At 40.3% G+C, this 25,174-nt stretch overlaps 1 protein-coding gene across 2 annotated transcripts in view; it reads right to left on the bottom strand.

The window, feature by feature from the left end:
* Positions 1–25,135, bottom strand: part of CFAP53 (cilia and flagella associated protein 53) — a 41,533-nt gene extending 16,398 nt beyond the window's left edge. For both annotated transcript variants that reach the window (XM_033177763.1, XM_033177762.1), the window contains exons 1-6: positions 24,731–25,135; positions 20,402–20,631; positions 19,490–19,663; positions 9,283–9,586; positions 8,559–8,777; positions 745–961 (exon numbers count right to left, since the gene is read on the bottom strand). In XM_033177763.1, coding sequence (XP_033033654.1) covers positions 745–961; positions 8,559–8,777; positions 9,283–9,586; positions 19,490–19,663; positions 20,402–20,631; positions 24,731–24,967 — 1,381 coding nt within the window. In that variant the 5' untranslated portion in view covers positions 24,968–25,135. The remainder of the gene's footprint in view (positions 1–744; positions 962–8,558; positions 8,778–9,282; positions 9,587–19,489; positions 19,664–20,401; positions 20,632–24,730) is intronic.
* Between the last annotated feature and the right edge of the window lie 39 nt (positions 25,136–25,174).

Genomic DNA, 25,174 nt, shown 5'->3' with positions numbered 1-25,174 from the left:
ATCTTTCCTTATTCCCTGAAAATCGCTGTTATTCTGTTCTTTTTCAGGGTACACTGATTTTGTATTGTTCAAATACACGTTTTACAATTTGTACAGTTAACACAATCATCACAGGGTCCTGAGGTGACATACATCCTCAGCTTACGAAGATGACAGGATTAAGAGATTAAAGTAAGACAGGTGTAAGAAATTATAAAAGTATTAATTTTCGGATCTAATAAATGTCCATGAAATCTTCACAATTTATGTTCAGAGATTGCAGTAAAGATAGGCATAAGAAATATAAAAGTATTAGTTTTGGGAACTGATAAAAGTCCATGAAATCGTCACAATTTATGTTCTTCTGCTGCAGCTTCCCTCCATTTGGGGTCCCTGACTTCCCACAACAGTATGGAGAAAACTTTCAAAAGAAAAGAGGGACAGATACAAAGGACAAAAGGGAGCTGTATGTCTGTGCCCCGCCTTCTCACTCTGCATTCTAATCACCAAGGCACACAGTATTCAAATGATATACTGTTCCTTTAACCTTGAGAACTTCTCCCCTGTGACTGGAATCTGCTGGTATATAAAACTCTTCATATATATCCACCTAGATAAGATTTGCAAAAAAAGGCCTCCTGCCTTCATCCTTTTTGCATCCCTCATGGTATTTTACATAATAAGTATTATGGTTGTTAGTATTTTGGTTATTACCTAAATTGAATTAAGGGCAAGCTATAACATAACTGTAATTCAGTTCCTTACACTTTTCTTGAACTTGAAGTTTTCTTGTACACATGACCTCATCCACAAGCTGTCTCCTTGCCTCCTTTTCAAGTCTCAGCTCCTTGTCCTTCTCAGCTAACTTCTTTTCCTTGTCTTCCTCTAATATTCTGTCAAATTCTTTCTCCTGAGCTTTTTCTTCTTCACGTCTCTGTGCCAAATATTTATGGTATATCTTCTGTTCTCTTATCATATCTTCCTATGTAACATAAAAATTCATATTGTTAAAATTTTTTTGTGTGATAGTGATAGTAAGGATACATTTAAAAACAATCTTTAAAAGCTCCAATCCCAATCTTTTAGAACTATGTACTGAAACATTTACAGATGTATGTCTGAAGTTTATTCCAAAATACTCAAGAGTAGGGGGGAAATAGGTAGGGATATAGAAGAGACAAGAATGGCCATTAGTTGACAGTTGTTAAAGTGAGGTGATGGACACATGGGGACTCATTGTGCAATTCTTTGTATTTGTTTGAAATGTTTGATAATAATTGTTTGAATAAGTTAATTCAAATACTTTCCCAAAGTGTTTTTCAAAGTAGTTGCCAAATAGTTTTCAATGATACAGCTTTATTTTCATTTACTTTAATTTAGGTATATGAAATCTTAATCGGATCAACAAAATAAGTCATTTCTACTATTATAGCACTGTCTCTCTGGCTGGTAGTCATTTTGTACTTTATTACAGCAATTATAAATCTTAGCTACACTTTGGAACCACCTGAGGAGCTTTGAAAAGTACTGAGGGCTGGCCGGGGGTGGTGGCTCACACCTGTAATCCCAGCACTTTGGGAGGCCAAGGCGGGCGGACCATGAGGTCAGGAGATTGAGACCATCCTGGCTAACACAGTGAAACCCCGTCTCTACTAAACATACAAAAAATTAGCCTGGTGTGGTGGCGGGCACCTGTAGTCCCAGCTACTTGGGAGGCTGAGGCAGGAGGCAGAGCTTGCAGCGAGCAAGATCGCACCACTGCCCTCTAGCCTGGGCAACAGAGCAAGACTCCATCTCAAAAAAAAAAAAAAAATGTACTGAGGGCTGAGTCCCACCCCCAGAAATTCCTATTTAATGGATACCTTTTAAGTTCCCCCAGGTGATAGTAATGTGCAGCTAAAGTTGAGACCTGCTATTTATTTAGTGCAAGCATTTTTAGCTGGCTACTGCCATGTTGCAGTAATTATCCGACAGCAATGAGTTCATCCAACACCAAGGTTCTAGATATTATTAAATACCTGATACAGTTTGGCTCTGTGTCCCCACCCAAATCACATCTTGAATTGTAATCCCCATGTGTGAGGAGAGGGACCTGGTGGGATGTGACTGGGTCATGGGGGTAGTTTCCCCCATGCTGTTCTCATGATAGTGAATTCCCATGAGATCTGATGGTTTAAAAGTGTGGCTTTCTTCATTCCTTCCCTCCTGCCACCACATAAGACGTGCCTTGCTTCCCTTTCCACTGTGATTTTAAGTTTCCTGAGTCTTCCCCAGCCATGTGGAGCTGTGAGTCAATTACACCTTCTTTTTTAAATAAGTTACCCAATGTCAGGTAGTTCTTTACAGCAGTGTGAAAAAAGACTAATACCATTTCCCACTAAAAATAACCAACAATCCTTGGGAAAATAATCAATTATAAGACTGGAGCAGAAACTGAACAGGATGAACCTGGGACATCTTATTGTGTCAGAATCAAGAAAACTATCAAATTCTATTGGAGGACAGCATCAAAAGAACAAGACAGCCCACTTAAAGGACTCCCACGATCTAGAATCAGGCAATCTGAGCACCAAAAAGAAGAGTGAGCTAATAATCCACTAAAAAACTATTGAAACTTGGCCAGGCACAGTGGCTCATGCCTGTAATCCCAGCACTTTCGGAGGCCGAGGTGGGTGGATCACTTGAGGTCAGGAGTTGGAGACCAGCCTGGTCAACATGGTGAAACCCTGTCTCTACTAAAAATACAAAAAATTAGCTGGGTGTGGTGGCACAAGCCTGTAGTCCCAGCTACTTAGGAGGCTGAGGCAGGAAGATCGCTTGAACCCGGAAGGCAGAGGTTGCAGTGAGCCAAGAATATGCCACTGCACTCTAGCCTGGGTGGCACAACAAGACTCTATTTAAAAAGAAACAAACGGCCAGGCGCGGTGGCTCAAGCCTGTAATCCCAGCACTTTGGGAGGCCGAGGCGGGCGGATCGCAAGGTCAGGAGATCGAGACCATCCTGGCTAACACAGTGAAACCCCGTCTCTACTAAAAAGTACAAAAAACTAGCCAGGCGAGGTGGCGGGCGCCTGTAGTCCCAGCTACTCAGGAGGCTGAGGCAGGAGAATGGCCTGAACCCGGGAGGCGGAGCTTGCAGTGAGCTGAGATCCGGCCACTGCACTCCAGCTTGGGCGACAGAGCGAGACTCCGTCTCAAAAAAAAAAAAAAAAAAGAACAAACTATTAAAACTACAAAATGAGTTTAGCAATGTTGCAGGATACAAGACCAATATACAAAAGTCCTTGTATTTCTATTTGACAGCATCAATCTAAAATGAAATTAAAAATCTTATTTCCAAATAGAAATGCTATCCTTAGGAATAAATTTAACAAAGTGTTAAAATGTATACTCTGAAAACTAGGAAACATTACTGAAAGAAATTAAAGAAGACCTAAATAAATGGAAAGACAGCCTAAGTTCATGAATCAGAAAACAATACTGTGAAAATGGCAGCACTTCCCAAATTGACCTACAGATTCAACACAATTTTTATCAAAATCTCAACTAGCTTCTTTGTAGAAATTGACAAGCTGATCCATGTAACTTCTAGATACACGGATATGCAAGGGAGCCAGAATAGCCAAAACAATTTGAAAAAGAACAGAGTTTGAGGATTTACATTTTCTCTCTCTTTTTTTTTTTTTTTTTGAGATGAAGTTTCACTCTGGTTGTCCAGGCTGGAATGCAATGGTGGAGTTTCACTCTTGTTGCCTAGGCTGGACTGCAATGATGCGATCTCAGCTCACTGCAACCTCCACCTCCTGGTTCAAGTGATTCTCCTGCCTCAGCCTCTGAAATAGCTGGGATTACAGGTATGCACCACCATGCCCAGCTAAGTTTTGCATTTTTGGTAGAGACAGGGTTTCACCATGTTAGTCAGGCTGGCCTCAAACTCCTGACCTCAGCTGATCCTCCCGCCTCAGCCTCCCAAAATGTTGGGATTACAGGCGTGAGCCACTGTGCCCGGCCAGCATTTATATTTTCTGATTTCAAGCTTACTACAAAGCAACAATAATCAAGACATGTAGATTTGTTATACTGGACTAAGGATAGATATATAGATTGATGGACTAGAACTGAGTGTCCAGAAATAAACCTTCACTTTACTGTAATTGATTTTTGACAAGGGTGATAAGACAATTCAATAGGGGAACAATTAGACAATTATTTCAACAAATGATGCTGGAATAACTTGATATCCACACGCAGAATAACGAATTAGGATCCTTATTTCATGCTATATACAAAACTTAAAATGGATCAAAAGCCTAAATGTAAAAGCTAAAATTATAAAACTCTAACAAGAAAACAAAGGAGTACATCTTTGTGATCCTAGACTAGGTAACCAGTTTTTAGATAGGACCCCCAAAGCATAAGCAACAAAAGAAAATCTAGCTAAATTGAACTTTGTCAAAATTTAAAACTTTTGTGATTCAAAGGACACCATCAAAAAAGTAAAAAGACAACCTACAGAATGAAAGGAAATAACTGCAAGTCATTTATCTGGTAAGAGACTTGAACCTAGAAAATATAAAGAACTCTTGGCCAGGCGTGGTGGCTCATGCCTTTAATCCCAGCACTTTGGGAGGCTGAGGTGGGCAGATCACCTAAGGTCACGAGTTCAAGACCAGCCTGGCCAACATGGTGAAACCCCGTCTCTACTAAAAATACAAAAAAATCAGCCAGGCATGGTGGCAGGCGCCTGTAATCCCAGTGACTCGGGAGGCTGAGGCAGAAGAATTGCTTGAACCTGGGAGGTGGAGTTCGCAGTGAGATGAGATTGCACCATTGCACTCCAGCCTGGGCAACGAGAGTGAGACTTAAAAAAAAAGAGAGACGGGAAAGAAAAGAACTCTTACAACTTAATAATAAAAGGACCAATAACCCAACTAAAATATGGGCAAAGGACTTGAATAGACTTCTCTAAGAATAGAGAATAGCCTTCAAATAGATTTCTCCAAAGAAGATCTACAAATGACCATAAGCACAGGAAAAGAGGCTCAATATCATTAGTCACTAGGGAAATACAAATAAAAACCATAATGAGATACTACTTCAGATGCATTAGGATGGGTAAAATAAAAAAGACAGACAATAACAAGTGTTGGTGAGCATGTGGATAAATCAAAACCCTCATACACTGCTGGTGGGAATGTAAAATGGTCCAGCCACTATGGAAAATACTTTGGCAATTCCTCAGAACTTCAACAGAGTTACCATATGGCCCAGTAATACTACTTCTAGTTATATGTCCCAAAGAAAAATAAAAACATACATCCACACAAAAATTTGTACATGAATGTTCATAGTAGCATTATTCATAATAGCCAAAAAGTGGAAATAACCCAAATGTCCATCAACTGATATAATGCATAAACAAAATGTGGCATATCCATACAATGGAATATCATTCAGCCACATAAACAAATAAAATAGCAATACATGCTGGATAAACCTTGAAAACATTATGCTAAGTGAAAGAAGACAGTCAACAGGTCACATAACATGTGATTTCATTCATGTCAAAGTCCAGAACGGGAAAATCTATAGAGACACAAAGTAGATAAGTGGCTGCTTAGGACTGGAGGTGGGAGGTAAGGAAGAAGGGATAGTAGGATAGTGAAAATGTTTTAAAATAGAATGTGATGATAGGGGCACTTATCTGAGAAAACAGTAAAATCCACTGAATTGTATGGTTTAAATTGGGGAACTGAATGTTACGTGAATTATCTCTTGAAGCTATTAAAAAAATAAATAAAATTATTTAAATGTGAACAAACAACTCAACAGGAAAAAACAAATCAAATAAGCAAGTCAATTAGATAACGGGCAAAAACCAGGAGTTGGAGGCTGCAGTGAGCTATGATCATGCCACTGTACTCCAGCCTAAGTGACAGAGTGAGATACTGGCTAAACAAAAAGAAAACAAAACAGAAAATGGGCAAAAGACATGAAGAGACTTTTCATTGAAGAAGACATACAGATGGAAAACAGGCTCATAAAAAGTTGTTCAAAATCATTAACCATTAGGAAAATGTAAATTAAACCACAATGAGATGTTACTACACATCTATCAGAATGGTTAAAGTGAACAATAGTGATAGCACCAAATGCTGGTGAGGATGTGGAGAAACCAGATTGCTCATGTATTGCTGCTGGGAATGTAAGATGGTACGGCTACTCTGAAAAACAGTTTAGTAGTTTCTTTAAAAAACTAAACATGCAATTACTATATGATATAGCAATTGCTCTTCTAGGCATTTATCTCATAGAAATGATGATTTGTGCTGGGTGTGGTGGCTCATGCCTGTAATCCAAGCATTTTGGGAGGCTGAGGTGGGCGCATCACTTGAGGTCAGGAGTTTGAGACCAGCCTGGCCAACATGGTGATATCCCATCTCTACTAAAAATACAAAAAAAATTAGCCGGGCATGGTAGCCACACCTCTAATCCTAGATACTCAGGAGGCTGTGGCAGGAGAATCACTTGAACCCAGGAGGTGGAGGTTACAGTGAGCCGAGACCACGCCACTGCACTACAGCCTGGGTGACGGAGCGAGACTCTGTCAAAAAAAAAAAAAAAATTGAGAATGTGTTGACAGAAAAACCTGTACTCAAATGATTATAGCAGCTTTACTCATAATAGCCATAACCTGGAAACAACTCAAATGTCCTTCAACAGGTGAATGGCTAAACAAACTGCAGTAAATCTATACCATAAATACTACTCAAGAATAAACTGGGAGGCCGAGGCGGCTGGATCATCTGAGGTCAGGAGTTTGAGACCAGGCTGGCCAACATGGCGAAACCCTGTCTCTACTAAAAAACCCAAAAATTAGCCAGACGCAGTGGCACACGCCTGTAATCCCAGCTACTCAGGAGGCTGAGACAGGAAAAGCGCTTGAACCTATGAGGCGGAGGTTGCAGTGAGCTGAGATCACGCTATGGCACTCCAGCCTGGGTGACAAGAGCGAAATTCTACCTCAAAAAAAAAAAAAAAAAAAAGAATAAAAAGAAGGCTGGGCGCAGTGGCTCATGCCTGTAATCCCAACACTTTGGGAGGCCAAGGCAGGAGGATCACTTGAGCCTAGGAGTTCAAGACCAGCCTGGGCAGCATAGTGAGACCCCATCTCTACAAAAAAAAAGAAAACTAGCTGGGCATGGTGACTTGCGCCTGTAGTTCCAACGACTCAGGAGGTTGAGGTTGAAGTTATCAATTGAGCCTGGGAAGCTGAGGCTGCAGGGAGCTGAGATCACACCACTGCACTCCAGCCTGAGTGACAGGGCAAGACTGTCTCAAAAAAAAGAATTTTTTAAAAAATAAAAATAAAAATAAACAACTACTGATAGATCCAAAAAGTTGGACAAATCTCCTGAGGGTTATGCTAAGTGAAAAAGGCTATCTGAAAAGATTACATACTATATGATTCTACTAATATAACATTCCCGAAATAATAAAATTATAGAAATGAAGAACAGGGTTAGGAAGGGGGTGGGGCAAGAGGGAAGTAGGTGTGACTATAAAAGGTCAATATGAGAAATCCTGGTGCTGATGAGATGTTCAGTATCTTGATTATATCAATGTCAACATCCTGACTGGGATGGTACTATAGTTTTGCAAGATATTACCATTGAGGGAACCAGAGTAAAGGGTACAAGGAATCTCTCTGTATTATTTCTTAAAACTGCATATGAATCTACAATCATATCAGAATGAAGTTTATCCAGGCACAGTGGTTCACACCTGTAATCCCAGCACTTTAGGAGGCCGAGGTGGGAGGTTCACTTGAGCCCACACCAGACCACCCTGGGCAACTTGGCAAAATGCTGTCTCTACAAAAAATACATAAATTAGCCAGGCTAGGTGGCGGGTGTCTGTAGTCCCAGCTACTCGGGAGGCTGAAGTGGGAGGATTGCTTGAGACCAGGAGGGCGAGGCTACAGTGAACCATGATTATGCCACTGCACTCCAGCCTGGGTTACAGAGTGAGACTCTGTCTCGAAAAAAAAAAAAAAGAGAGAGAGAGAGAGAGAGAGAAGCTTAATTAAAAAACAAAGCACATGCACACTAAGAACCAGGTGAAAACAAGAAAAAGCACCTGTGGGAGAAACAAAACACTCTTAAAAGTTCAATCCAAATTCCAAAGGTACAGGTAGCTAAAACAATACTGAATGCCTTTCCCTACTCTTTTCGCCTGACCAAACTTCACATCTTCTTTAAGGTTCAACTCAAATGTCACTTTCTCAGTGATGTCTTCCTCAAATTCCAGGAGTTCTCAAACTTTAGTTAGCATCAGAATCACCTGGGGGAGTGTGCTGAAACACAGATTTCCTGTCCCTGTCATGATTTTGATTGAGAGATCCTGATTCTGGAGCCTGTGAATTTCTGTTTCTAACATTTTCCCAGATGGTGCTGATGCTGTTGGCTCATGGACCACACTCAGAGTAGCACTGTTATATATTTGTAGCCATCTTCCAAAAGACTGAGAACTCACAAATCCCTTCCAGCAAGTAGTAGGCATGAAAAAAAAAAGTCTTACTCTTTTTTGTTTCTTTTTATCTGCCTCTTCCTGTAAGTCCTGAAGGGCCCTTTGCACGAGCTTCATGTTCAAGTCCTGTTCTTCTCTGTAGTCCTGCTGAATATGTTCTATCCTGTCCTGTAGGGCTTTTTGCAAAATGGTCCTAGTTTCCTGCTTTGCCTTCTGTTTCTTTAGCTTATCCTGTTCATTCTCATGTTTAATCTGTGCATTGTTACTTTCCTAAGGTAGAATCATAATAAAGATAATGCATCAGTACAGTTGGACCAAGACAAGTTAGTGCATTTGATTTAGGAGACAGGAATAAAGGATTTCTGGAAATACACACACACCTGGATTTAGAGAGGCTATAAGAAAGAAAACTTGCCTTTTCATAGTTGAATCAGCAATAAAACTGTGAAAATTGCCGGGGTATGTGTGATTATAATGTAATAAGTCGTTGTAGAGTTGAAAACAGGAAAGTATAAAGAGAAACCACTTTTAATCCCAGTACCCATCGTCTACCACCATTCGCTGCCTGTGGGTGTGCTGGCCTTCCACACGTGACTCTTCTACGTACTCTGTACCATACATTTGGATACATTATTAAACAGCACTGAGAGTCTAAAATTGGAAATGTGCCTGTGAACTAGCCCAGGCCATCAGACAAACTGTACAGTAACAGGCCTGCAAACTGTGCTGTGCCCATGGCGTTGATTACCCTCGAACAAGTATTTTAAAGGCCCACCACCAGGCGCGCCTCCTCTTCCTTCAGCAGCTGTGCTGCCTGCCTTTGTGCCTTGATGCTGGTGATCTGGGCATTCAGCCCCAGGCGTGTGTTCTCCATCAGCTCTTTCTGTCTCCTCGCCTCTTGGGCTTCTCGCTTTTCCTTGGCTAATCGGTCTTCCTCCCAGAGCTTGGAGAACATCTGCTCTTCCACCAGCTTCTGCCTCCTCAGCTCCTCATTAAATGCAATCTGTGCTTTCCGCTCCTCACACACCTTCTTCTGATGGATACAAAACAATTCAACACGGAGCTCCTCACAGCGTTCCCTGAAAGGAAAATTTTAAAAAGACAAAACACAACCTTTCATGAGGCACTGCTCTATGGAGGCACACATCTGTACAGTCACACAATGAAGCAAGAAAAAAGCAAAGACCTGGATGCAGGCCATCGGAGCACAGGAAACATAAGGGAGCAGCAGGGAGGCAAGCACCAGGATGGCACAGTCTGACTATGAAAACTGGAGTCAAGCAAAGGCAGCCCTGATTCCGTTTCCTGTGTGACCTTGGATCAAAAACTCAACCTGTTAACCCCAATGATTGACCTATTCACTTGACTTTGAGAACCTCTAATTTAGGGATGCTCACATTTTTTTTTTTTTTTTTTTTTTTTGAGACAGAGTCTCACTCTATTGCCCAGGCTGGAGTGTGGTGGCACCATCTTGGCTCGCTGCAAGCTCTGCCTCTCAGGTTCATGCCATTCTCCTGCCTCAGCCTTCTGAGTAGCTGGGACTATAGGCGCCCACCACCATGCCTGGCTAATTTTTTTGGATTTTTAGTACAGACGAGGTTTCACCTTGTTAGCCAGGATGGTCTTGATCTCCTGACACTGTGATCTGCCCGCCTCAGCCTCCCAAAGTGCTGGGATTACAGGTGTGAGCCACCATGCCTGGCTGCTCACTTTTTTTTTTTTTTTTTTTTTTTTTTTTTTTTTTTTTTTTTTTTTTTTTTTTTTTTTGAGGCGGAGTCTCGCTCTGTCGCCCGGACTGGAGTGCAGTGGCCGGATCTCAGCTCACTGCAAGCTCCGCCTCCCGGGTTTACGCCATTCTCCTGCCTCAGCCTCCCGAGTAGCTGGGACTACAGGCGCCGCCACCTCGCCCGGCTATTTTTGTTTTTTTAGTAGAGACGGGGTTTCACCGTGTTAGCCAGGATGGTCTCGATCTCCTGACCTCGTGATCCACCCGTCTCGGCCTCCAAAGTGACTTTTTTTTTTTTTTAAGAGACAAGGTATCACTGTGTCGCCCAGGCTGGAATGCAGTGGCATGATCATGGCTCATTATATCCTTGAACTCCTGGCCTCAAGTGATCCTCCCACCTTAGCCTCCCAAGTAGCAGAGACTATAATCACATGTCAACATGTCTGGCTAATAAAAAAAATTTTTTGTAGAGACAGGGTCTCACTATGTTGTCAGGGCGGGTCTCGCTATGTTGCCAGGGCTGGTCTCAAACTCCTAGCCTGAAGTGATTCTCCTGCCTCTGCCTTCCAAAGCGCTGGGATTACAGGCATAAGCCACCACACCAGGCTGAGATGCTCACTATATATAGACAGGATATCTGGCCAGGCATGGTGACTCATATCTGTAATCCCAACACTTTGGGAGGCCAAGGCAGGAGGATCCCTGGAGACCAGCACTAGCCTGGGCAACACAGTGAGACCTTGTCTCTACAAAAATTTTTTAAAAATTAGCTAGGCATGGTGGCACACACCTGTAGTCCTAGCTACTTGGGAGACTGAGGCAAGAAGACCACTCAAACTCAGGAGTCTGAAGCTGCGGTGAACTAGGACCACACCAATGCATTCTAGCTTGCACTCTAGGTCAGTAAGACCCTGTCTCTAAAAAAAAAATAAATTGAATGATAGAATATCTATTTATTCTAATGATAACAATCATTGATAAGAGGAAAACTTTATGTTTGTGACTGCTTTATAGTTTACAGGTAGCAGCTATCATCCCCATCTTAGAGTTAAAGCAACGGAGACTCAGGGAGCCTAAGTGTCTTCCCAAGTCACACAGCCAGTAGTAGGAATATTATTAGCAAAAGTTATCAAGTGCTTATTATCTTCCAGACACTATTCTAAGCACTTCAACACATATGAACTCTTGTAATCTTCATAACAATCAATATGGCAATGAACATTACTGCAAGTTCTTTTATATTATTTTTATTACCCTTGGTTTACAGATGAGGAAATGGAAGCACACAGCAGTTAAGCATCTTACCCAAGTTTGTCCATTTCCTATGTGGTAGAACTGGGACTGAAGAGCTGCCAGTGTGGCCCTGGAGTTTGGATTCCTTGGTGCTTCATTGTATCACCTCTGCCAGCAACTGACAGAGGCAAGACTACCTCTGATCCACAGGCATTCTGACCAAATATCCTAGGTTATTCGTTAATAAAAACACCCCAAAACAAACCCCCGAAATGCCTACCTTAATCTGAGGTCTAATCATTAACTGTGTATAATTGCAGGGCATTTAAAAAGAAATTTCATAACGTACTAAAAAGTACAATGCATAAAATAAATATTGATAAATTTGATTTCATTAATATTAAAAAATTTTGCTCTGTAAAAGATCCTTTTAATAGGATAAATAAGACAGAACTGCTGAATGACTGGGGAAAAAAAGAAAAAAACATTTAAAACATAAGATAAGCTATAGTCTAGGGGAAAAAACCACATATCAGACAAAGAAGTTCTATCTAGAATACATGAAGAATTCTCAAAACTTAACAGCTAAAAAAAAAAAGGTAAAAACTTAACAGCTAAAACAATCTAAATTCTAAAAATCTAATTAGAAAATGGGCAAAAGATATAAAGATATATTTCACCAAAGAAAATGTACAGATGGAAAATCAGCACACGAAAAGTTGCTAAACATCACCAGCCATTAGGTAAATACCAGTTAAGCCCATGATGAGATATCACAGCATGCCTGTTAGAACAGCTAAAAACAAAAACAAAATAAAACAAAACAAAACAAAAAAAAACGCCACCACCAAAAGGACCAGGATGTGGAAAAATTGGATCTCTCATATACTGCTGGTAGGACTATGAAATGGTATGGCTACTCTAGAAAATAGTTTAGTGTTTATTAAAAAAAAAAATACATTTACAGCTGGCAGTCGTGGCTCACGCCTGTAATCTCAGCACTCTGGGAGGCTGAGGCGGACGGATCACCTGAGGTTGGGAGTTCGAGACCAGCCTGACCAACATGGAGAAACCACACCTCTACTAAAAATACAAAAATTTAGCTGGGCTTGGCGGCGCATGCCTGTAATCCAAGCTACTCGGGAGGCTGAGGTAGGAGAATCGCTTAAACCCAGGAGGCAGAGGCTGCAGTGAGCTGAGATCACACCATTTCACTCCAGCCCGGGCAACAAGAGTGAAACTCTGTCTCAAACAAAACAAAACAAAATTTGCATATGGTCCAGCAATAGTATATGATAATTATCCTCAATAAATGAAAACATATGCTCACACAAAAACCTGTACACAAACATTCCTGTCAGATTTACTTATAATAGAGCAAAACTAGAAACAATCAAAATGTCCTTCCGTAAGTGAATGGTTTAACCGAACTGAGGTACACTCATGCAATGGAATATTACTCAGCAATAAAAAGGGCAAACTAGCAATACCTCCAACAACTTAGATGGACCTCAAAGGCATTATGTTGAGTGAAAAAGGCCAATCTCTAAAGATCACATATTGTGTGATTCCATTTATATAACATTCTTAAAATGATGAAATTATGGGGATAGAGATTAGTTGTTGCCAGGGTTAGGAATGATGGGGGATAGGGGTGAGAGTAGTGAGCATGACTCTAGAAGGGTAACATGAAGGAGATTTTTGCAGTGATGGAATAGTTCTGTATCTCGATTGTAGTGGTGGTTACACAGATCTACAGGTGATAAAATGGCACAGAATTTTACACACACCTTGCACGACTGTCAATTTCCTTGTTTTAATATTGTGTTATGATTATGTAAGATATAACCATTGGGGGAAGCTAGGTGAAGGGTAAATAGAATCTCTGTACTATCTGTGCACTTTCTATAAACATATAATTATTTAAAATTAAAAACTAAAAACAAAACAAAACCACTGGTAATTTTTTGTCATTATTATCCATTTCATTTCATTATTATTGCTGAAAACAATTTTGCTGTATAATAGGGATCACTAAAAATGATCTACTCCAGGTATCAAATATTCTACGAATGCCACTGAATATATCAAAGAGAAATGAACGCATATGCCATCAAAGGACATGTCTATTCATCGTAGCTTTATTCATAAGAGTCCCAAACTGAAAATAACTGAAATGTCTGCCACCAGGAAAACAAATAAATTGTGGTATATTTACACGATGGAATACAAAAAAAAAGCACAAGAAAAAGAAGAGGAAACTTTTCATTCTGCTTTATGTTAATATACATATTAAAGCCTCAACTATATTTTCAGTAATAGGGTCTAATAACGCATCCTTACTCAAAAGTATGTTTGCTAATCTATGTTGAGGAGTTGGCAGTGTTGCATTCAAAACATTAAAAACTATTTGTTTTCAAATTACATCACTATAGGATACATTTGTTTCTTTAAAAATTTTAACAATTCATCTAACTAGCAAAAACTCAGTTATACAAGTGAAATCTGTAAAATGTTGCTAAATCCATACATTTTAAAAGCATAACCACTTATGAACCATTTGGTTTTCTTACTGTATTAAGAGAAATTTACTAGGGAGTAGAAAATATATGAATGGTCCATTGAAAGTCACTTGGCTAATATACCATTTTCCACCCACAGCATCTTTTCCCCCCAGCAACCAGTAGCAAAGATGTCCAAATCCCACTGAGGACAGGGTATGAGTGCATGCTTTACACAGGCTTGAAAATCCAAGTCTAAATTAAGACCTAGACAAATCCCTACCTGTAGAACTCAGTAATCCATCTACAAGCCAAGTAGGGTGGCAAGTTGCTTCTGGCCCTGTGCATTACTACACTGGGTTTCTTCACTGCCCTCCTTCAGCAGCTCCCCAAGCCCTGAAACTTCCAATTCCCTCTCCTTTTAGCGGTCTGAATTTACTTTTAGTGGCTGCATCTGCAACTTGTATCCACTACTCACTGTAATGGCTTACTTTTCCTTCTGGCCTCTGGTAGGAGGGTTGAGGGTTTAGGGCTGTCCACATTATTAATAGCGACTTCATGGCAGAAAGAGCAGATGGAAGAAGCTTTTCTCTGCACCATGTCTTGATCCCTCCACAGACTTCATTTTGTTGCTTTTTCACGTCTGTTGACCTTTGGATTTCCAGTCTACTCAAATTTTGAGTGCTATGAAAAATGAACTTTTCTATTCCTTCTGTTCCACCAGATTTAAACTCAGATATTTTTGGATCATCCATTCTTGAATCTGGCTTAACATGATAGACACCCTGCCCCACTCATACTAGATGATCTAACAAACTAAAGGACACTCACTGTCACAGAGCCTGGCATAAAGTAGGAGCCCAAACATATTTACTGAATGAATGAATGCTAATGGCTAAGTTTTAAACACTTCCAAGTAATATTTGGACTTTAAAAATCCCTTCTGAATATAAAAACCCTTGCCAGTTACTCTAAAATTAAAAGACAGATGAAATCGATGATTTAGGGCATTCCATGGGTCATATCATGTGATCATCACTGCACTGAGAGATGTGTCTGAAAAAAAGGGGCAAAATGCACCACCACTACTATTATTCAACATAGTACTGGGAGTCCTAGCTAGAGCAATCAGACAAGAGAAAGATATAATGGACATCCAAATTGCAAAGTAAGAAGTCAAATTATCCTTGTTTGCAGATGACATGATCTTATATTTGGAAAAATCTAGACTCCACAAGAAAACTCTTAGAACTGCTAAACAAATTCAGTAAAGTTGCAGGATACAAAATCAACATACAAAAATCAATAGCATTTCTATATGCTTACAGTGAACAAAGTGAAAAAGAAATTTAAAAAGTAATCACATTTACAAAAGCCGCAAATAAAATTGTATTTAACCAAGGAATTAACCAAAGAAGTGAAAGATCTCTACAACGAAAACCATAAAACACTGATGAAAGAAATAGAAGAGGACACCAAAAAATTGAAAAATATTCTATGTTCTTGGATTGGAAGAATCAATATTATTAAAATGTCTATACTGTCCAAAGCAATCTACAGACAAAATGCAATCCCTATTAAAATACCAAAAACATTCTTCACAGAAATAGAAAAAACAGTTGCTCATGCCTGTAATCCCTGCACTTTGGGAGGCCAAGGTGGGTGGATCACTTTAGACTAGGAGTTCGAGACCAGCCTGGGCAACATGGGAAAATCCCATCTCTATTAAAAATACAAAAATTAGCTGAGTGTGGCATTACACATCTGTGGTCCCAGCTACTTGGGAGGCTGAGGCAGGAGAACTGCTTGAACCTAACCTTGGAGGCAGAGGTTGCAGTGAGATGAGATCCTGTAACTGCATTCCAGCCTGGGCAACATGCACTCCAGCCTGGACAACCGAGTGAGACCCTGTCTCAAAATAAAATGAAATAAAATAAAATAAAATAAGAAAAGACGAAAAGAAAAGAAAAAACAATCCTAAAATTTGTATGGAACCACAAAAGATCCAGAATAGCCAAAGTTATTCTAAGCAAAAATAACAAATCTGGAGGAATTACATTACCTGACTTCAAATTATACTACAGAACTATAGTACCTCAAACAGCACAGTACTGGCATAAAAACAGACACTTAAACCAATGAAAAAGAATAGAGAACTCAGAAACAAATCTACACACTTACAGTGAGCTCATTTTTGACAAAGGAGCCAAGAACATGCACTGGGGAAAAGACATATATCAATATATGATGCTGGGAAAACTAGATATCCATATGCAAAAGAATGAAAATAGATCCTATCTTTCATAATATACAAAAATCAAATCAAAATAGATCCAAGACTTAGGTTTAAGACCTCAAACTATGAAACTACTACAAGAAAACATTGGGGAAAAATCTCTAGGACATTGGTCTGGGCAAAGATTACTTGAGCAATACCCTACAAGCACAGACAACCAAGGCAAAAATGGACAAATGGGATCATATCAAGTTAAAAAGCTTCTGCACAGCAAAAGATACAATCAACAAAGTGAAGAGAAAACCCACAAAATGGGAGAAAGTATTTGCAAACTATCCCTCTGAAAAGAGATTAATAACCAGAATATATAAGGAGCTCAAACAACTCTGTAAGAAAAAATCCAATAATCCAATCAAAAAATGGGCAAAAGATTTCAACAGACATTTCTCAAAAGAAGATATACAAATGGCAAACAGGCATATGAAAAGGTGCCCAACATCATGAATCATCAGAGAAATGCAGATCAAAACTACAGTGAGATATCATTTCACCCCAGTTAAAATGGCTTATATCCAAAAGATAGGCAATAACAAATCCTGGTGAGTATGTGGAGAAAAGGGAACCCTCGTACACTGCTTGTGGGAATGTAATACAACCACTATGGAGAACAGTTTGGAGGCTCCCCAAAAAACTAAAAATAGAGCTACCATAAGATCCAGCAATCCCACTGCTGGGTATAGGTCCAAAAGAAAGGAAATCAGTATATTAAAGAGATAGCTGCACTCCTATGTTTGTTGTAGTGCTGTTTACAACAGCTAAGATTTGGAAGCTACCTAAGTGTCCATCAGCAGATGAATGGATAAAGAAAATGTGGTACACATACACAATGGAGTACTATTCAGCTATAACAAAGAATGAAATCCAGTCATTTATAACACCATGGGTGGAACTGCAAGTCATTATGTTAAGTGAAATAAGCCAGGCACAGAAAGACAAACATTGCATGTTCTCACTAATTTGTGGGATTTAAAAATCAAAACAATTGAACTCATGGAGATAGAGAAGGATGGTTACCAGAGGCTGGGAAGGATAGTTGGGGGTTGGAGGTGGAGGTGGGGATAGTTAATGGGTACCAAAAAAAAAAAAAAAAGAATGAATGAATAAGACCTACTATTTGATAGCACAACAGGATGACTATAGTCAATAATAACTTAATTGTACATTTTAAAATAACTTAAAGAGTATAATTGGATTATTTGTAACTCAAAAGATACATGCTTGAGGGAATGGATACCCCATTCTCCATGATGTGCTTATTTTACATTGTATGCCTGTATCAAAACATCTCATGTGCTCCATAAATATACAAACCTACTATCTACCCACAACAATTTTAAAAAAGAAAAGAATAAAGGGGCAAAATGAACAAAATATACTGAGAAGTATAATGGCAATTTAATTTTTTTAGTGACAGGGTCTCAGTCTGTTGCCCAGGCTAGAGTCCAGTGCTGCAGTTGCAGCTCACTGTAACCTCGAACTCCTGGGCTCAAGTGATCCTGCTGTCTCAGCCTCCCAAGTAGCTAGGACTAGAGGCATGTGCTACCATGCCCGGCAAAGTTATACATATATAAAAAATATGTTTGGAATTGGAAAATATATATATATTAATATATATAAATATATATATATATTTTGACAGAATGTCACTCTGTTGGCCAGACTGGAGTGCAGTGGCACGATCTCGGCTCACTGCAACCTCTGCCTCTTGGGCTTAAGCAATTCTCCTGCATCAGCCGCCCGAGTAGCTGGGATTACAGGCATGCGCCACCATGCCCAGCTAATTTTTGTATTTTTAGTAGAGACGGGGTTTTACCATGTTGGCCAGGCTGGTCTTGGACTCCTGACCTCAGGTAATCTGCCCACCTCAGCCTCCCAAAGTGCTGGGATTACAGACGTGAGCCACCACGCCTGGCCAATTTTTTTATTTTTTGTAGAAATAAGGTCCCACTATGTTGCCAGGCTGGTCTCAAACTCCTGGCCTCAAGTGATCAAAGTGCTGGGATTATAGGTGTGAGCCACTGTGCCTAGCCAAATAACAGTAATTCTTAATGTTCAGACTCTTAGAAGTATCAGAAGCACTGAAAATATAACTGAGGAATTATAATAACATTATAAATATATAATAGCTCTTGCTCTAAGAGCTGTAGCTTTAGGGAGGGAGACTTTTTAGTATATTTTTGCTTTAGAGGTAAGGAATGTCTTGGTTTGTGATATTAAAAGCACCTGCCAAGCTTCTAATTATATAACACTATAGATCATCTCAGAGGATCACTCTTGGGCACTCCCATACAAATCTTCCCTCTGTAAGTGCACAGTAGTGGGTAGTCTATCAGGGCATAGACTCAGAGTATCCGATGATGGAAAACCACAATGAAAAGGGATATGGAGGCAACCACAGGACCAGATTGACTACAGTAAAGACCAGGGATCTGAAAACTGAGGGTCACCATGGGTCTGGGTCAGGAAGTGCCTTATAAGTCCAGGTGATCAGACCCAGTGATCAGAATACCAGGCAAGGAAACAGACAATAAAGAAGAGAGGAGAGAGCCGGGAATGGTGGCTCATGCCTGTAATCTCAATACTTTGGGTGGCTGAGGTAAGTGGATCACTTGAGTCCAGCAGTTCAAGACCACTCTGCGCAACATGATGAAATCCTCATCTCTACAAAAAATACAAAAAATTAGCTGGGCATGGTGGTGCACGCCTGTAGTCCAAGCTACTTGGGAAGCTGAGGTGGGAGGATCACTTCAGGCTCAGGAGGTGGAGGTTGTAGTCATGATCATGCCACTGCACTCCAGCCTGGGTGACAGAGCAAGACCCTGTCTCAAAAATGACAAACAAAAAAAACCCGCCACACGCCACAAGCACACACGCAGCACAGGTAGAGACTATAGCAGTAGGGGGAGAGCCCAACTTTACCAAAGATTTCTTGGCATAGGAGCTTTTGAAGAACTTCCTGCCAACAGCAAGGGTGAGGTTGATACCTAAAGTTCAGTAACATAATCTCCTTTGTTACTTCCATTCTAATTGAGAAGCAAGCACAGGACATTAGAACATAGTTCTCAAGCACACATTGTATTATTCAATGATATGTAATATACTGCCAAGACTTAAAGTTACTACTGTGTATATCCTCTTAAGACTAATTTACTTTAAATTAGCATTCTCAAATCTACTTTAATGTACCAACTTTGGATTCTGTTTGTGTGTTTTCTGATTTCATTACCTGAATTGCTGGTCTAGCTTTTCAGCCACAAAATCCTGCCTCTCTTTTTCATTCTTCTCTTTTAGTAATTTAGTTTTCTCTCTCATCCTATCTCTTTTCTCCTCAATGGTTTCTTTCTTCAATTGCATTTCTGTAAAATACTCATTTTCTTCTAATGCTAAAAGTTCACGTAGCCTGAAACAAAAAGCAAAAAAAAAAAAAAAAAAACTGTCATGCTACATGCAAAATTTTATTGATTTTTGTTATATTCAATTTCAGAATTATAGGTCTAATTTGTAAGAAGAGAAAGATCATTGCAGTCTTCCATAAAATAAGAGTAGTTGGTTTTCTTTTTTTTTTTGAGACAGGGTCTCGCTCTGTCACCCAGGCTAGAATGCAGTGTGATCATGGCTCACTGCAGCCTTGACCTCCTGGGCTCAGGTGATCCTCCCACCTCAGCCTCCTGAACAGCTGGGACTACAGCCAGATGCTCCTATGCCCAGCTATTTTTAAATTTTTTTGTAGAGATGGGGTCTCACTATGCTGCCCAGGCTGGTCTCAAACTCCTGGGCTCAAACAATCCTCCGTCCTCAGCCTCCCAAAGTGGTAGGATTATACGCATGACCCACTAAGCCCAACCAACTGCACCATATTTTATTTGGTCACATATAAATAAGATATGAAATATATATTTTTAACAAAAGAGTAAAATGAACAGGTTTCAATCAAAATAATGAAACATGAAACAATATATTGTTTTTCATCAAAACATAGGCTATCACAAGAAAAATATTAAAAATATTAACCATCAATAGCTATGGATTTAATATATCTCAGCCATGATCCTTCCTAAATTTGATTTTTGACTGGTCAATCTCAAATTGTGGTTTTAGGAATATTTCATGGCTTGGGTCCCAGGTTTGTGAGCCTTACTTATTTCGTCTTTCTTCAAGGTTAATGATAAACCCTTGCATGGCATCCTTGATTCTTGCTCGCACAAGGCTGTCCAAAAACTTGCAGTCATTGTGCTGGTCCCACTCAACTTTCAAGCGATCCCGCTCATTTGACTTAATGGAAGCCAAAATAGCATTATGCTTCTGATGGCTGCGTCGGATTCTTTCTAGATGGTGCTCAGCCCCTTGGCCTTTAGGAGGCTTGGGTCTCTGAAAACAAAAACCAACTATCACTTATAATAAGCCAAAGAATCAACTGCATATTTTCAATTAGTTATGCTCTCAATCAATACTCATACTAAATAAAATTAGATATAAAAAACTAATACATCCTACTACAGCTGAATACAGCTTATGCACCTAAAGAGTAGCTTGTTTCATTCTCTGGCCTATACCTAAGATGTCATCAAAACAGTCTCAAATATTTCTAAAGTGTCATTTGGAAAAAAGTTGATGGAAATTACAAACTTAAAAATGTGAACACGACTCTGTTGAGATTATCTAGTCAAACCCAGAGACATTTAAGTGATTTGCTGAACTTGCTTCAAACAGGGCAGATAAAACAAGAATTAGAGGTCTTCTAATTCCTGACCTTGACATAGCCACCCATCATTCCACATTATTTCTCCTGGTCGGACACCATAGTTACCACATCAAAATACTTTCAATGAAAAGATGCTACTATGTGAATATATAGAATATATGTGTATATACATGTATATATGTGTTTATATATGTGTATATGGATATGGATATATAATGAGTTGTGACAATAAAAGATCTTTTACTAAGAAGGAAGAAATGAAGTGAGGGAGGAAGAAAGAAGGAAAAAGAAAAAAAGCTGGTGGTAGAACTTTATTCCTATTTCTAGGGTGCCCAGAAGTTTTAATGCAAACAGTGTGTTCCTGATCTTTTGGGCTACTTTGAATTTCTGTAAATATATTGTTTTTACAAAATGTCCACTAAAAAAGTTAGAAATGCATGTACCATTTGAATATATATAGATATACTTAATGAAATCACATAGACTGTATCTTTTTCCTTTCTGTATTCCTGGCATTGAACATAATGCCTACTACAGTGAGGTTCTCAATAGAAATGAATGAATGAATGAATGAATGAATGAAACAATGTTGCTGGGTGGGCTTGATGCAATTTCTGCACCTCCTGGAGCCACCACGAAATCCATAGTCTTGAGCTTTGTATTTTCAGGAACAGTTTTATCAAGTCATCCTTAGGTGAGTTGTGAGACACTGAGGTGCTGATTCATAGAAGCAAAACTCTTAAGAGGCAGAGAGAGACAGTCAATCTGATCATTTACACTTAGAATATCACCATCAGGATTACCAGAAATACTAGAGTTACGTGTTTGTAATGAAGTCTCCTGAGGAAAGGAAATCAACATTTGAAGACGGTTTAACGAAAAGATTCAGGGCTCAGGGTAGGCATGAGGTACCTAGATTTAGCTGAACAAGATAAGGCAAGCCTGGGGTGGTAAGGAGACAGAAGATGATGTTGGGGGTTATATCACGGAAAGTAGCTAATCCATGTCAGAATTATTTGGAGCCTACAGCCAGTTAATTAGATGACTGTTCTCCAAAACTGATAGCATTTTATTAATATAGATCTGTGAAAATAAAGCAGAGGAGGATCACAGTGGCACCCTGGGCAGCATACACAGCAGGAATTAAGGCTCCCAGTGTGAGCTGAGAACAGGAACGAAACACCAAGATAATCTAGAAACACTGGCTCCAGTTGTCAGGACAGGAAACAGGGCTGAGGTATATTTTGGTTGAAGAGGTCAGAAACACCATGAGCAGTACCCATGGGGTCAGGAAGCCTTTTAAGGCTTGGGAATCATGTGAAGGACTCCAGTCTGGGAAGGACCCAATCTCTTGATAAGTTAGGGGTATGACCTGGAGTTCTCAAAAAAGGTGATGCCAATCCCAGCACAGTCGTGGCATTGTTCAAAATCTGTACTGTTCAATATAAATATAATGCAAAACAGATATGTAATTCTCAATTTTCAAGTGGCTCCATTTAAAGAAGTAAAAAGAAACAGGTAAGTTAATTTTGATAGTATATTTTATTTAACCAATATATCCAAAATATTATCTTGTCAATATGTGACTCTAGGCACACTTCAAGTGCTCAAATGCTATGTGTGACTAATGGCTACCTATTGGACATCACAGCTCTAAACCATGCTAAAGTCAGGAAAACACAGGATATTTTACTAACTACTTTGGGTTTTCAAGGTCACTGAAGGCTTTTTGTTACTGTAGCATCTCAAATTATAGTTATTAGGATTACAATTTATAGTTCGGTTGTCTTAAAGAACAATGCTTTACATCCTAGGTTTGATTCTGGCCTCTGTCCATTACTAACTGAATTGAGCAAGTTACTTAATCTCTTTGAATCTTAGTTTTCTCACCTGTCAAATGAGCAAAATAAGTATCCTCCTAATGGGTTCTAGGAGACACTCATCAAATAGCTGCTCCTTTTGATGTCCCATTACTTCAGACATTACATTTTTCATAGGTTTCTCCTGGGGAATTGTTTAGGACCCAATTCTCATCTGTTGGTGGCTTTAATTCTTGCAACACAATTCTGCTACCTCTAACTATCTTTCTTATCACACTCAGACACTGGAGGAGCAGATGCACCAACTCTAACCTCTTCCTTTTCCTCTTAATTCTTCTTAAGTGCAAAGTATTCAACAGGCCCGCTTCTCTGGTTTAGTGTTTTTGTTTGTTTTTTGTTCCTTATTGGTTCCCAACACAAGTAATAGCACCCAACAAGCCCCTGAGCCCTGTGTTTGGATACAGAACCCAAAGTAGATCTTCTGTCCTTCATGAAGTGTGTTTATAATTATCACCTTGAACCCTACAGCCTACTAACGTGTCCCATCGACTGCTTTCCAGCTCCAGATCTTACAGTACTCAGACCTAAAGAAGGAGCAGGTCTATAGGTTGACCGAAGTTTGCTCTGTGCACTGTGGAGCATAATACAACTGAATCACTGATCTTTCTTCCATAAACTGACATTACAGACAATATAGCACATCATTATTTACCATGTTAACCTTTAGTGGTTTCATTATACATAATTCTTTTTTGCAATTGGATTACAAGTTGAGCACCCCTAATTAGAAAATAAGAAATCTGAAATGCTCCAAAATCTGAAGCTTTTTGAGCACCCACATGATGGCAAAAGTGGAAAATTTCACACCTCACCTCATGTAAGGGGTCACAGTGAAAACAGAAGCAAACAACACATATTTATTCAGCACCCCCAAGGGGAAAATAAAATTACCTTCGAGGTAATGAAATATAGATAAATTCAGTGTTTAGACTTGGGTCTCCTCCCCAAGATATTACATTATGTATATGCAAGTTTTCCAAAATCCAAAAAAAATCTGAAATTCTAGACATCTCTGGTCCCAAGCATTTCAGATAAGGGATACTTAACCTGTATAAGCTCCTTGAAGGGAGGGCTCAGGCTTCAATAAAGGGTTAACCTTCCAGGATCATTGTATTCACCCCTGTATCTCCCACAATACTGCGTACAAAGCAGGGGCTCAAGCAATAACTCTGCCTACATGGCAGTTTTCTGGTGGGTAGAAACTAGTTTGTAGAAATGAAGGAATCTACATGTATGGACCAATAGTGTCTGAGGTTCTCAGCAGGAACCATCAAATTCTGCAGCAAGCATATTTCCCTGCCCTACTACCACTCCAGCCTTAGAGGCAGGCACCTGCGTTTTTCCCAGGTCTGAAGGGACACTTCAGTCCAGCAATGGTTACTGGTTGAGTTGGCACAGGAAAGGCGTTGGGTGCTATAACCTCTCACAACCTAATTCCCCTTCCCCAGACGATTTTCCTAGGAGTGAAAGACCAGCTCCAAATCATAGGCCAGCCCTGCCCCCAGATCTGTCTCTGGGCTGGGTGCCCTTTCCATAACACACACTGGCCACTGCATGGGGGACAGACATCCTTCCGGTGTCTTGGAGACTGAAAAACCCTAAGATCCCTAGTGGTGATTCTCCAAAAACAGAACCTAAATATTGTAACTTTGGGGGCAGATGAGATGCTGTAGGGATGGAAATAGAGGGGGATGAGTGGGTGAAAGGTGGGGTAGGTAGGTGAGCGACCTTATCTTCCTTCTTTCAAAATTCGACCCACTGCATCAGGCGGCATCCGTTCCCCTCAAGAAGGCCCCGGGTGGGGGGCCGAAGTGGGATCGGCCAGGCCTGGAGAGCGCAGAGATAGAGAAAGCTGAAGGGTCCAGCAGACACATCCTGTGCTTACCATGATCACCACTTTGGGGGTGGGGCCCTTAACCTCCCGCTGTACGATGCCAAACCGCTGGCTGTACATTTTCGAGTCCCCTTCGGGATGAGGGCGGCGTCCGCCGCGTTTCCCCCAACCGTGGCGACCTGCGGGACCCGCTTCCGCGACGCAGAAGTCTGGTTGCCATGGTGCGCCTCGCGGGGTTAGGGGCAGGTAGAGGTGGGCGGGTCGGACGGAAGTCGGTCTGGTCACCATGGGGGCCGCAGACGCCTGCACTCGCGACTTCCTCTTCCAGCCGAGAAGCTGAGTCTGCGCGGTCCTCACCCCGCCCCTCGGCCAAACCCCACCGACCTTGCTCCCTTCCTCTAGGGTTCATCAGAATGGCAGAAAAAACCTCTAGCCCAAGAAAAATCGAAGCTCTAATTACAATTCCAGTTGACTTTGCTATTTATATCCGGTAAT

This window comes from Trachypithecus francoisi, unplaced genomic scaffold, assembly GCF_009764315.1.
Source record: "Trachypithecus francoisi isolate TF-2019V2 unplaced genomic scaffold, Tfra_2.0 Lachesis_group19, whole genome shotgun sequence".
Lineage (NCBI taxonomy): Eukaryota > Metazoa > Chordata > Mammalia > Primates > Cercopithecidae > Trachypithecus > Trachypithecus francoisi.
Note: the sequence above shows the minus strand (reverse complement) of the source record. Positions and strands in the feature narration are given on the sequence as shown.